General features: G+C 38.2%; 1 protein-coding gene across 2 annotated transcripts in view; it reads right to left on the bottom strand.

Moving 5' to 3' along the window:
• LOC132853336 (kazrin-A-like) overlaps positions 1-12,056 on the bottom strand; it is a 40,405-nt gene extending 28,349 nt beyond the window's left edge. Inside the window, exons 1-2 of one of the 2 annotated variants that reach the window (XM_060880990.1) lie at positions 11,708-12,056; positions 1,029-1,103 (exon numbers count right to left, since the gene is read on the bottom strand). In XM_060880990.1, the coding sequence (XP_060736973.1) occupies positions 1,029-1,103; positions 11,708-11,873 (241 nt within the window). In that variant the 5' untranslated portion in view covers positions 11,874-12,056. The remainder of the gene's footprint in view (positions 1-1,028; positions 1,104-11,707) is intronic. The other variant, XM_060880991.1, reaches the window with a different exon arrangement.
• Between the last annotated feature and the right edge of the window lie 3,220 nt (positions 12,057-15,276).

Here is a 15,276-nt window from a genome sequence, read left to right as displayed (position 1 = left end):
TTGACAGGGTACTGGCTAGTTTGTTTTTTTTTATTACACAAATTTTATGTGTCAAATAACTTTTTTCATTATTTTTTTTTTAAATGCTTCAATCACAATTTATTCAATCTGCTTCTGAATCGACTTTTTTAGCAGCTTAGCAAAAGAAAACAAAGTTTTGGGTATTGAATTGTTGCTGTAAGTAAAATATAGTAGAATTTAGCTGAATTTGCCTTTGGGTTTATTTTTCTTTTATGCTTTTAATTCTGCCGGTGTGCATTTCATTCACCACTGCAGTATTTAGATTGTCTCTGTTGTACTATTACCCCCTGTAATCCCCCTGAATACCTGCTGTACATGTACTTTGTCTATAGGGCAAGAGGATCATGACAAAACCTATAGTCAAAATATTTACCTCATGGTCTTGCTATATATTTTGGCTCATTCACTTGTCACAGGATTTTTGTCTATACTATGTAATATATCGTTGTCTTAGATAGATTAGATTAGATAGATAGATAGATAGATAGATAGATAGATAGATAGATAGATAGATCAATTGTAAATCAGCACGTTTCCATTCTAAAACCATGAGGGATGGAAAAAAAACAGAATTTCACTAATACATTTATACCTAATACATTTACGATGTGTTCAAGTACCAAAGTACAACAAATCTTCTAGCACCTTTTATAAAAACCCTCAAATTAAACTTCTCACATTTTCCATCACTATGGAGTGAACATGATTCATACGCGTAATCGCCTCGATAGTTAAGCTGTCGCATTACAGCAGTTTCTGAAGTGTGTTAGAGACACCCATAACAAATCTTCAATTACTACTGAGTAATTGCTTTCTGCTTTATATCTGTAATCTGAATATTCCTGCTAAAATCTGATGCACAGGCTCATTAGAACCTCTATGCTACTTCTCAATCCTATAAGTGTGTTCAAGTTTTTAGGCAAATTAAAAGATTAAACCCTGAGTGAGCTACACATACTTACACAAATCCATGGGTTTGTTTTTGTAAGAAATGGAGGTATTTTTACCTTTATCCAGTGTTGTATCGTGGGTGCTGAGGTTTGCCAAGTTGCTGACCTCAGTGCCTCTCTGTCTGACAGCGTCTGTGTGTGTGTGTGTGTGAGAGAGAGAGAGAGAGAGAGAGAGAGAGAGAGAGAGAGAGAGAGAGAGAGAGAGAGAGAGAGGCACAACGTTAATACATGAAGACAAATCCTGAAAAACAATAATTACTGCAGTGCAGGATGTGTTCAGAGCAGCTGTGGGGAAAAAGCAAAGAAGACATTTCTTTATCAGCTGCCTGTTTGACTACAGAACCTCTCAGAGGATGATGTGAGAGTCAGCTGGATGATAGAGTGAAATGATAGCAGTCACAGCACACTGACTGATCAATGACCCACCAACACACACACTCACTTATGGACACATTGATGCTTTTTGGATAAGTGGCAATCACGACTTCACGTTACCAGTAGACCAAAAGCTGTTGTGCTTTTTTTTTTTTTTGAATAACACAGTAGGACGACAATTTGGCTTGAATCCAGGGTGAGAGCTTTGCTTAGAGCTGTTCTAACAGGATGTGCTTTGGAGAAGAAAACAAAACCAAAAAAAAAATAAAAAAATCACAGAATGATGTCACATCTGTAGCATATCTTATGCCTCCAGTCAGAACAACACCCACACAGCAACTATATTATAGTTCCACCAAGTAACAGACATGTCTCATAACATAATTATCCAAGGAGCAGAATATTCTACCTGTGCACATAAACAGGTATGTATGAGCTGATCTAATTTCATCCAATAATTTATTGAAAGCTTATTTTCCCTTTCTGTTAGTGGCTGTGGTCTTATATTCTTTACATGTCAAATTCCTACTGCACATGCATTTACTGCTATTTATAACTTTGCACAATTTGCAATTTTGTTCATCTTCACTGCAGAATGTTCCTTAGTACACACTCATAATTTTCCTAAAGACCTGTGTAGTAGTGTGAACTGTATTGTATGCGGAATTGGTTCCATTATAGTGTGAGCTGCCTCTATAGTAGCGTACTGCACTGCACGTATGTAGTGACGCTTGCTCTAATATCGTTGTGTGTTGCAACACAGTCATAAACAAACCACACTTTATTCAACTGCATATACAAAATCCAATAAAACTACTGATTTATTGGTTAATAAATCAGATTTTAAGGAATAATCATTACAGAAAATAATTATAATGTTTAATTTAAACAATTAAGTAAATTATCTCTCTTTAACTAATAAAAATGTATCTTAAAAATAACTTTTTCAAAATTATTGCCGCCTAGGTTGCCTTTGCCAGGAGGTTAAGACAGTTAAAGCTTTCAACAAGATAATGAGAAAACATTCAGTACATTTAAATGCTTAATGTTGGAAGTTAACAAATTAACATGCACAGGTATCACAAAGCCATTACACCAGATACACCCTTGGGGGAGCAGATCATTCTGAATCTAGTGATTTATTATTGAAAAACATTGCACATACTATAGCTACACTATATGACCTGACCATCACAACAATAGACCTGTAGACCTCCAAAAAGTTGAAAACATGCATTTTATTGAATGTCTTTGTTTGCTGTAGCATTAACATTTCCCTGGAACTAAGTGCCCCAATACTTGTTCCAGCATGACAATGCACTTGTGTACAAAGTTTGGGTGATAAAGACATAGTTTGACAAAGTCTTGATGTCAACCCTTTGAAATTAGTTGGGGCGAACTGGAACACCAACTGCATCCCAGACCTCCTCAGTCAACATCACTGCCTGACATCACGAATGTCCTTGTGGCTGAATGAGCACAAATCCCCACAGCCACGCTCCACAATCTACTAGAATCTACTTTTTCGAAAAACATATTATAAGAGCAAAGGGGGACTTAGTCTGCAATGGCATGTTCAACACGTGCACAGGTATGGGTGTGATGCTCAAGACTACAGGACTTGACATAATACACTTGCAGTCACTGTCAGTTACTGTTGTTAAATGTCATTCACTGTTGTTTCGCTTGTTTGTTTAACAGAACCAATCAGTCTGAGTGTTTCCTGTCTGTTAGACGACTCTCGGATTAACATCGACGCCCTGACCTGAGCTGATAAAATGCGCCTAAAGTTTCCACACCTCCTGAATAAGACATGGCCTGCATTGTTGCAGCAGGTGGCATTGTTGATGCCTTGTAGTGTCAGTTGATGCTGAGCTCTGGTTGCTGCATGTTTGTGCAAATAAATCAAGCACATACACGTGGGTTTCCTTCAGGTATTCCAGTTTGATCTGACCTCCAAAAATAAGCCAGTAAGCATAGTGGATACTTTCGTGTGACCAAAAAGGTGAATACAAATAGTAGATGAAAACTGATCCATAACTGATCTACACAAACCTTTTGAGTAATGGAAGAGATAGATGCCAAAAACATCAGTCTTTTCTTTAAGAAATGTTCGGCAGTCATTGATCTCTAGTTTCACGAGGAAATGAACAGCATCCATCTCACTCAAATCGAAAGCCATGCCAGTGGTATGGCTGGATTTTGGGGTTTAAAATTTGACAATAAACAATGCTTTTTTCATTTGTAATAGTCTTAATCCATCAAGAGAGGCATGTCTCTTGAAAACAGCCAGAAGTACATCAAAGCCCAGTTTATGCCAACCATTAAAGCACATTTAACCCTAAATTATTCCAGACAGAAGCTGAATCTGCTCAACAACCCCGCACTGCATAAACGCCGAGTGAAATAAACATCCTGTAACCCCCTTTTCATGCGTGTGGTCATATGAAATTGCAGCAGGTAGTGTGTTTGATAACCCAATCCAGATAATATTAGAGAACAGCACTGAAATAAAAAAGACAGAAATAATGGGAGAGAAAATAACAGAGCAGCTGGAATATTGAGATACAATTCGGTGTCAGTATGTAAGTGCATGTGTTTTTATAACAAGCTAGTGTATTTCTATACACTAAATTTTTTGTCTGCGGTAACCCTAGACAACTTAAAAAACTAATACTGACACTTTATATTATTCTCTGCATGCATTAACAGATCAATCAGCAAAGAGTCTACCACATGACCACACACACACACACACACACACATACATACACAACACCCAGCCTACCTAAAGTGCTGACAGTAAAAAGTCTGAGAGGATCACAGATTCCTGTATGAAAACACTGATGCATTGCTGTATGGCTTAATGCCCAAACATTAACGGATTACAACCTGACATAACACGCACTTGCACTCAACACGCGTCAAGAATTAGGCATGCTGCAGCCAAACCCACTGCTCCCAAGTACAGGTGTCTATAAAAAGCTGTGCTAATTTCAAATGCATGAAACAGATACCAGCATTACTGCACTACCCCTCTCTCTCTCTCTCTCTCTCTCTCTCTCTCTCTCTCTCTCTCTCTCTCTGAGCCCCCACCCCACCCCCACCCCAATGCCCAAAACACCCACCCCCCAAACACACGCTCAAATACACACAGCTAGGCTACTCAGACAAATAAGCTTTTTGGCATCACCACTTACATAAAGATAAAAGAAGTCACTTATTAATATAAATGACGTCATCAGAAAAGCTCAGAGAATAGTTTATTCAGAACATGCTGCTTTCAAATCAACACATTCACACATGTCCAGGTATAACCAATGCTTTAATGGTCAGATAACAAGACATGGCTCTTAGGTGGTGAGGGAAGGAAAAGAGAGAAAATAAAGCGGTGTGATGCTGCAGAGTGACATTTCAATGTGAGTTGGAGGCGACGTTACACTTGAGAGCAACATCTCTGTCAAGCCTCTAGAAAGACTCATACAGATGATGGCCTTCAGCTCGAGAAGTGACTCAGAATAGCATCTACGCTGCACACTGCCATTTGAAATCTTTCCTAACAGTGAGTAGCAGTCAGTTTCTATAGGTCATGCCATTAAATATAAGAGGACCTCAGACAGGAAATTATGTGCAACATTTACTCTTACTTAGCTAGCCTGTTAAATAAGCTGTAATATTTTCACATGATTGAAAGTATATATTTTTTCTAGAAAATATAACATAAAACATATGCACTGCTAAATTAAGTCTCACACATTAGCTATGTTCCCTTAGATGTGCTTTACTGAAGCAGGCAAAGCAGCACAGAACAGTGTGTGACATCTGGATTGAGCATGGACAGCATTTTAACTCACTCACCTGATCACTAACACACCTGTTTGCTATTTTCAGTCATTTTCTCAGTGCATTTAAGCAGGTAATTTTCTTTGCAATGTTCTTAATTTGTCTGATGATGGATTTCACACTTCTATCCACCTCATTTGAAATTTCTAACAAAAAAAAGTCAAGTCTGGTCCCACTTCTTATACCCCACTTTTCTGGACACATCCATCCAAAGACTGCGCATCCTAGAAACTGCCGTGACTTACAACAGGACGTGATTTACTCCAAATTTTGCAAATATGCTGACGGTCGACTATACTGACTATAATATGCATGACTAACCCTAAATATGTCTACCCACTTCTCCTAGATAACCGGTGTTGCATGTCCAGCATTTGCATTCGGAACATCCTTTCATTATCTTCAGTAACTGCTTTATACTGGACAGTTTAAAGGTGCTTAAGAGTCCATCCTGGGAACTCATTCTGGGCATGAGGTGAGAATAAACCATGAATGGGGTGCTAGTACTGTACATCACAACACACACACACACACACACACACACACACACACACATTCAAACCTAGGGTAATTTCTTATAACCATTCCACCAATCCAGTTTGAAGGAAACCAGGGGAACGTGAAGGAAACCCAAATGAACATGCTGTATGTTTACAAAACTCCTTATACAAATGATTACAAATCCTGTTATTTGTTAATGGTCGATACTGACTGTAAGTTGGTTGGCACTATTTTATATATCGGTCCTGTAGTATACTATATTGTCTGTCTGCACTCTTTGGACTAGGTTGCACACTATGCACTTTATTTGGCTTAGACAACTTAATTTTTAGTCCTTAGCTCAGTGTTGTTTTATGTTGTTTTATGTAGTTTTATGTTTATGTCTCCAGGATTATGTAGATCCTGGAGAAATGTTGTTTCATTTAGCTTCAATTTTCATGTACTGTGTCAGCTAGATATGGTTGACATGACAATAATAGCTTCTTGACTTGAGAGAACATGTAAAATACCATTGGGACAGTAACTCGCACGGCTACCCATCTGCACCACAGAGCAGTTTTGGAACACTATTATATGAAATTATATAACAATTTATATATAATTATAATAATTATTCAGGGCTAATCATAGAAAGCTGCCATCACACTCAATTACACTGTGCTTCTGCAATTAAATGATGCACTGGATTGGCCATATTGTCCTCATATAATACAGAGCATGATAAGAAATTCTGAAATACTGTTAATGTGCAGTAACAGAATAGAGTTTAAGTTTTAAAAAACAATTGAAAACATTTTGTTTAGTATAAACAACTAAACAACTTAACGTTCTTCAGTATGTTTTGTTAAACGATTTATAATATATGATTAATGCATGATTGTACGATCATCATAAAATATCACCAGAATACCCATAGGCTTCGGAGAAACCCTGACTTATTAATAGAGATTCTCACAAAACCATTTAGCCCAAGTTGTAAAATCCTTAATGGCATTTAGACTTGCTGGAGTCCCTGCTTGCACAACCATTACATGACAATAAGTATACATAATATTCTCTCTCTCTCTCTCTCTCTCTCTCTCTCTCTCTCTCTCTCTCTCTCACTCTCTCTCTCAGCTCCCAGAGATCTTGACCACTTTCTGCTCTCTGGACCCCACAGTGGCTTTGAACTGCTGTTGCCATGGTAGGTTCATTGAACATTTGATGTCTTTGGCAGGAAGGAATTTATGTAAACTCTTTAATCAATTCAGATAAAACTTCATGCTGATGCTCATGCATGAAGTTGCTTAAAAGCTACTGGTTACACAATGTCACTTGACTATATAAAGTTATAGAAAGGAAACGATTTATAATTTCACTCTCTGGTGTCACCCAGATGAGGATGGGTTCCCTTTTGAGTTTGAATCCTCATAAGTTTTCTTCCTCATGTTGTCTTAGAGAGTTTTCCTTGCCACTGTTGCCTGTGGCTTGCTCATTAAGGACAAATTTACATTTTTAAAATGTATAGCCTGAATTTATAGAGTTCTGTTAAGCTGCTTTGTGTCAATGTTCATTGTTAAAAGCAACATACACAAAAAACTGTATTGAAGTGAAGCGTTTTTGCCTCCTAACACAATGCATAATAGTCAAACATGTTCTTGACGTGTGATTATTTAAATGAATGCAAATGTGTCACAGTGCCTGGGTTTTTTCCAGTAGTCTAACGACACAATTCAATCAATCTGATGACCTTTAAATCAAGATTCAGATGCCTTTCAAGTTAAATGAGACTCTACCTCTATTTGGCTGTAACATCATACTAACGAATACCATGCACTTTTAAACACACACACACACACACACACACACACACACACACACACACACACACACACACACACACAGTGACCACTATTACCATCTTGTCATTCCTTTGCCATACTGTAAATAGATATTAACCCCCTCTCCACATCTGTGTTTAACATCATGACACACTGCCGCAAACACACTCACACCCACACAAACAATCTGTGACAGTGTATATTTTCTAACCTGAACATTACCACAAACATCATTTCACCACTCTCCAGACGTGACAGCCCTTAAGCCTGATTACATATGATTACCACTGACATTTCAACATGCTCTCAATAAATACACGTTAATTAAACTGCAGACGCCAGGCCACTGAACCTCCGAGAAGCTGAGAGTAGAGAGGGGACAGAAAATGCTAATGAAACATAATGGCATGGAATAAACTGATAACATAAAAAAGCACAAACGAGGAAAAAAAATGAAGATAAAGAAACAGTGCACAAATGTGAAACGTGAAAATATTATGAATGTGATTATAAAGCATGTTTAATAACTCAACACTGCTCAATATTTACAATGCGACTCGAACATATTTATATTAGCTACTTACACAGTACAAACACAGACATGCTAGATTAACATTCATCTACTCACCTCACTTCTTTCCCTCGTCAGAGCAAAAAGCATTTATTCCCAATTGGGGAGAGAAAGACAGAGATGAACAGACAGAGAGAGGTTGCTGTCTTGTCAGGCCCTCTAAATCCTCTATTCTGACTCTGGATATGCAATCTGACACATACTGTGTGTGTGTGTGTGTGTGTGTGTGTTTATGTGTGTGTGTGTGAGAGAGAGAGACAGCAAAATATAGACTCTATATATATGTTCTCTAATTTAAAATCCCAATAGACCAGCTGATTATTAAAAATAAGAGTACTGAACTACAGACTACTACAGACTATCATGTAGTGAATAAAACATGATGGGGCATGCTGTTTAAAAAAAATAATCATCTGCAAGGTTTATTATTAGTATTATAAGGCTTACTTTATGTGACTGTCTGCCATTCTAGTCTCTCTAAGTAAGCTGTCATTAATTCAGTTGTTGCTATAGACACGAGGATGCATTACAACAACTGCATTAATATAAACGTGTGATTTGCCTTGTAGCCAAAAACCAATGCCGAAGCAGTACCTCCCAACCAGTTTGTATGTCAGTGCTTCAAGTTCTCACTATAAAAATAGCACAAAGTTATTCAATAAAAAACATTTTTGGTCATTCATTCATTCATCTTCAGCTTTATCCTGGTCAGGGACCGCAGGACACCATGCACACATCCACTCGCACACAGCGTCAACTTATAGTCACCAGTCCACCTCCTGACATGTTTCTGAGAGGTGGGAACAAACAAGAATACCCACAGAAACCTGACATAGACATATCAGCAAAAGTACACAGCCAGTAACCCAAACTCAGGAAGCCCTGAGGCTGCATGCAATCTATTTCTATGTATATTAGCATTTGAATAAATTAACACACACAACATAAAGGCCTATTAAGGAGTCAGCAGTCACTGGGTTTTTCTGTAATATAGTTCATAGAGGCCAGTGACAAGCCTGAGGCCACTCGAGTGAAACGCAAATGAAGGCGTGACGGACGCCAACAGCTCAGAAACTTCAACTACCGAAATGCACTTAAAGGCCTGCATCAAAATTCTCAGCTACATGACGAGGAGAAATCTGTTGACTGTGGCGTGGGACAGTTGAGAACAAAGGCTGAATGAGAAGTAAGCACATTCTCAAAATACTGACATCAACAGGAAAAAGCTGACGTTCTAGGCTGCAGTTATGCATTACATTTCAGTGCAGACCTTAAGTTGAACATTGGAAATCTTCCAGAATGCCTCCTAATACAGCTCTCATTCATTCCCCTGTTTGTGGTGGGAAGTCATCTGGCTAAATGGGAAATTAATTAACTTATCCCAGTAAACATGGCTAAGTGGATACAGGCTCCTTGCTTGTCATCATCAGTTTCAATTTGGACCTTTATCATCAATTGTCATAGAGGACGATGTACTTCAATTGAGCCGAGAAAACAGTCATGTCTTCAAAAAACCAAGAAAGGTTATGAAACAAAACAAATTCGCTAGCACTGCTGATTAGACCTTCAGTGACACTAAATGACAAACCCTCCCATTAATTTACAATCTCTTTTCCTTTCATCCTTCCTTCCTTCCTCCTTTCTCTCTCTCTCCCTCTCTCTCTCTCTTGCTGTCAGCCAACGCTTCTTTTTTGGCAAAACTGGCCAAGATGAACAAACAGCCCATTGAAGCGATGAAAGATCCCTGGCCAATGCAGAAGCTTTCTTTCAGATCTAACACACAAACAGTGAATCAGCTGATTGATTCACAAAGTGTAAATAATGCAACAGCGAGTGCCATAACAAAAATCTTCTCGTTCCAGAATATCAGTCTCTCTATTCCTTTTTTCACACAGAGAAGGTTATAAGGCTTGTAGGGACTTGCATTGACTAAAGTGACACTGCAATAATAACCATCCCATTGAGCACCAAGATACAGTGGTCAAGATTGGACATCCATGAAAGGAAGTATATATTGGCATCAGATCATGGAGGACCATTACTGACTCATGGTGACAAGCACATTTAAATGAACGTTCCAGAATCGTCAAAAAATTTGGACATATTTCCCTATAATAAGGAAAGATCCATAAGTACACTGAGTCAAAACGCACTCATAATGGAAGCTTAAGGGCACTTGTTCTGATGACTACTTAATGTTCATGGAAAACATACACTACTTCTGTAAAACACTCATAAATTCATTGTTAAAGTATTCAGATTGAAGAATGTGTAGATGGGTAGACCTAATGGTGCATAAATACAGCAGAAAACATGCATAACCAGAATATATTGAAGTTTGATAAAAAAATAAAAAATAAAAAAAAAACACACATTATTAGAAAAATGCTAAATATCAACTCTTTTACTGATCTTTGATTTTTCCCATAAGGTTTTTTTTAACAGAAATCTACAACCAACATCTCTATCAGATCAGTATTCCAAGTAGAACCACCTCAGGAAGCAAAGAACCTTTCTACGTTAAAACCATACGAAGAACTTTTCTTTAAACAAAGATTGTACTTAAGAACAGCATCAGTAAAACCTTCTTTTATCGGTCTCATCCTTACATCAGATTGTAATGGTTGCAGTTCCAGAATCTGCATTATATAGTCACTTATACTGCATGGTTCATGAATACTAGATTCTGACAGGTCAGAAGGTGTTCGTTACATTTTCTATAAGAACTGCACTGACAGAAGCTCTGTCTGTGATGTAAATCATAAATTTATGTTAATGCATTCATTCTAATACCTTATTGCTTCTATGGAAACCACTTATTCACAGGGCTTTTATGCTCCACTTAATCTAAGCCTAATAATAAACAGATTAAACCAACATTCATGTTTCTGTGTATAATCACAAGCTGCATTTTTTTTCTTTATTTTAACTTCCCTAAGACAGAAAGAATAGACACTTTTGAAGAACTGTTTAACTTAACTTATAGACCTGCTAAAAGGTTAAGAACACAAATCACTGATGTGGTATAAGAGAAATAAAACACTCTGTGGTGGTGATGGATTCACACCATCACGTTATTGACTATTTTCCCAGAACAGCACGTGCTGTCATTGTTTATTCCTGCTTTAATATATACACACAAGCCAGCAGTTTACCTCTGGGTTCTGTTAGTAAGAATTGAGTAAACACACTTTTGTTTCTTAGTACAGAAATGTTAGAAATCAGACAGGAAGAATGTCTGGAGTTTAACTTCAGGCACTTACTAGCATCCATACATGAACATGTGTAGAAGCCACCTTGCGTCTTTTAAAACAGATGTATACAGATGTGTACAGATGTAAACTCCTTTAACCACTGATTTTGTAACGCACATGAAAAAATGTATCATTTCTTATTACAGACATTTTTTCCGCATGCAATCTGCACTCATTCTGGCACGTGAGGAGTTACACTTTGCCTCCAATTTAGTGTTGACGTCGTTTGTTTTTTTTTCAGCAAATTGTTAACTTATGTGAGACACTTTCCTTGTGCGTTCGTGATGACATGCGGGACATTGTGAGGTCCTGAAAGATAACTGCGTTCATTCGCGTCGGAAGAGGAAGGTGGAGATGAAGATGCGTTCTTACCGTGGCAGCTGCGTGGATGTCTCCGCTCCACCGTGGCCGTGTCTCGCACTCCCGCTTCTGCCGTTTCGTCACGCGCCACCGGTTCCGGGCGCAGCTCCGTCTGCTCCTGACTCGCGCGACCGATAGTGGCGTCTCCGCGGCGCGCGAGCTGCTCTCCGTCCTCCATCCTTACAAAGATCTCAACCGCTGCCGCACATCAGAAACACGTCTCTTTTATCTAAACGCTACAGCCAGCTTTACTGCAGCGGAATGAAGGTCTTTTTAATTCCATGATGACGTTAATCTAACTGGAGAGAAAGAGAGAGAGAGAGAGAGAGAGAGAGAGAGAGAGAGAAATAACACGCAGGAAAAGAGGATGTGCTCTGGTGCTGCTTTCACGGACACAACAGCGCGCTGAAGGATGACGAACAGCTCCTTAACGGACCGTACCATCTGCGGGGGGGGACAGAAGGGCACATTACATGCGGTAGTTACACAATTTTAACGCAAACTGAAGACGTGTACTTTACTATTATTACTATTATAGATATATCATATTCGGCGACATTTGTGAGAACAAATTATTATACGGTTTTCCAGGAATCTTATAGGATTAGAGTAGTATAATCTTTGTTACAATGACACACAAACTACACGGTGTACACGCGCGCGCGCACACACACACACACGCGCGCGCGCGCGGGCGCTCATACATCATCGCAGGTAATAACTGTGCTTGTGCCTTAGGGAAGCATAAAGCCCTCCAGAGATCTGATAAAAGTCCTGAACCTCAACACAAGCAGTTTAGAGTGAAAACAATTGCGTTTATACAGACCCGCATGCTGGACACAAACACACAGACACACACACACACACAACCTTTGTAATACTACCCTTATGGGGGTTTACCCTTCATCGCTGTGGGCTGTGATCTTGCTGAATATGACTATTTCTAATCATATCATAATACATAATCCCAAGGAAACGTTTTTGGGACTGCAAATTGCCTTCACAATACATTTTCAGGGTTTTACATAATTTAGATTAATTTGTCAACTCACCCATTCAAGGGTCTATTAGGACTGTACATAATGGAAGGACATTATGGTGATTTCATCGTTTTACATTATTTCTTTTGTTTCCTCCAAACTCCTCTCAGGCAAGATGGTTTGCAATAGATTTGCAATAGCTGTTTTTTCATAGGGTAAATTCCTGCCCCACGGTCATGACTCAGGATCCAGATCCACAACAACACTGACCAATATAAAACAGTTACTAAGATGCATAGCCTCCATGATTATGACCAGCATTTTAAAACATCCGATTAAATAATCAACAATGACAACAAATATAATGTTCATTATAATGTAATTCAAGCAAATATCCATAACTGAGCAACCTCTTATTTCCTACTGCTTGTGAGTAAGAATTGGCTCTGTGCTATTCATTGTGGTGAGGGTTAGAATTTAAAATTCAGCACAAACACCTGTAGCCAGCATTTCAAAGAAACATCTGATGTCTGGCAAAATGTTCTTCACAAACAGCTCCACAGCTGTTCCTCCTTTAGAGAAGTAAGTGAACTTTATATAAATATTAAAATCACTATAAACTGAGAATTTTCATTACATCCTGAACATTCTCTATTTGTTGCCAATGCTAGCTAAATAGATTATTGGAGATGTGTTCATTAGCAACCGTGCCAGTTGATTGACATAAGGGAATTAGCTAGCAAGTTAAGTGTGAAAAACGTAGCTAGTACTTTACTGCTTAACTCAAACAGGAATATGCTGTTAATGGGCTATTAGGATTAGCTGTCATTCATGCATTTAAGTACCTAAACAGTGTTCAAAATGTCAGCCTTATTCATTACTGAATATAATGACACAGTTGTTAATTAAATATTAGTTTGTGACAAACAGAAATCTAAAAAAAAGTGAATGCATACAGTATGTATGTATGTGTGTGTGTGTGTGTGTGTGAGAGAGAGAGAGAGACAGAGAGAGAGAGAGAGATAGAGAGAGAAAGAGAGTTTGTGTGTGTGTGTGAGAGAGAGAGAAAGAGAGAGAGAGAGAGTTTGTGTGTGTGTGTGAGAGAGAGAGAGAGAGAGAGAGAGAAACAGAGAGCAATTGCACAGCTGTCCACTGAACAATGCAGGGTCATTTATTCTAATTTAGCATTTATCTGCCAAAGTAGGTGAGTTATCAGTAAGGAGTAAATGGAAAAACAGCCAAGTGTGACGAAAGGAGTGTGTGTGCGAGGGAGTAAGGATGAAAGAAAGAACCACTGAGAGAGAGAGCGAGAGAGAGAGAGAGAGAGAGAGAGAGAGAGAGAGAGATGATGATGACGACGATGATGATGATGATGATGATGATGGCGATGATGATGGTGGTGATGGGTTATGATGGAACATTATAGAATAAAACCTCCAGTCCGTTATCATAATTAAAGCTGCTGAAAATAGTTTTGTTTATCGGGGGGAACGGCCATATTCACAGTCTCCTCCATCTTCAGGAGGAGCCTCTGAAAACTCCCCGTGTCTCAGTGCACTCTGTTTGCTGCACTGAAACCTCTGTGATGGATGGAAACACTTCCTGTGTGTATGAGAATGAAGTGTTGAGGGCATGCTGCCTTCAAATCAAAAGGTCTAAACCTATTGCTGTATCACCATTTAATAGCTCTATATCATCATTCCATTAGCTTTATTTCTAGACTTCAGATGTTTCATATACAGTATTTTATGTCCACTAACATTCCTGACCGCTGATCAATATCAGACATTTTGTGCTCTAATTCAACTCAGAGCATCTGATCATTAGCAGACTCACTGGGAACCAATACTGCCAGTGCTAGAGAACCACAGAAAGGCTATAGAGTACATAACATACAGAGTTAATGAACATTATACCACAGTGCTGCTGAATTCTCTAATCTGATTGGTCAGAAGGTGTTGGCAAAACAAATCACAGGATTACATTGATTTCCCTTTTTTATGCTTATATACCGGACAGTTGCAAAAAGCATTTCACTGAATGTCTTACCCTGTATGTATGTGTATGTGACAAATAAAATTTGATTTGATTTGATTTGATTTAATCTACTATTGTTTCTATAGTAGCTGCTTGGTCTGGATTCAAAGGGTGGATTCTACACATTACCTAGAGCTACTGATAATAATAATAATCATAATAATAATAGTATTAATAATAATAATAATTATTATTATTATTATTATTATTATTATATGAAGGAGAAAAAGAAGAAAAAAGAAAGGACAGGAATTTTTTTATGTTTAGGTTTCACTGTAACATAAGAAACCATTTCTATTTATTTATTTATACAACATATTTATTTATTTATGCATCAACTACACAACCCAGTGTGTTACACAGCCTACAAAAAATGCCTATGGACTACAACACCCAGCACCACCACATCTTATTGCTGTTCACCATCTTACTGATTACACACATGCACAGAGTTACGGACCACATATACAAACATTCCATTTCACACTCACCTCGTTAAGTAAATGCACAGAGCTTCTATGCCTGAATTTACCATATTGTTTGTCACTCATAATTGTTGTCATT

The sequence above is a fragment of the Tachysurus vachellii genome, chromosome 11, assembly GCF_030014155.1.
Source record: "Tachysurus vachellii isolate PV-2020 chromosome 11, HZAU_Pvac_v1, whole genome shotgun sequence".
In the NCBI taxonomy this organism is placed as follows: domain Eukaryota; kingdom Metazoa; phylum Chordata; class Actinopteri; order Siluriformes; family Bagridae; genus Tachysurus; species Tachysurus vachellii.
Note: the sequence above shows the minus strand (reverse complement) of the source record. Positions and strands in the feature narration are given on the sequence as shown.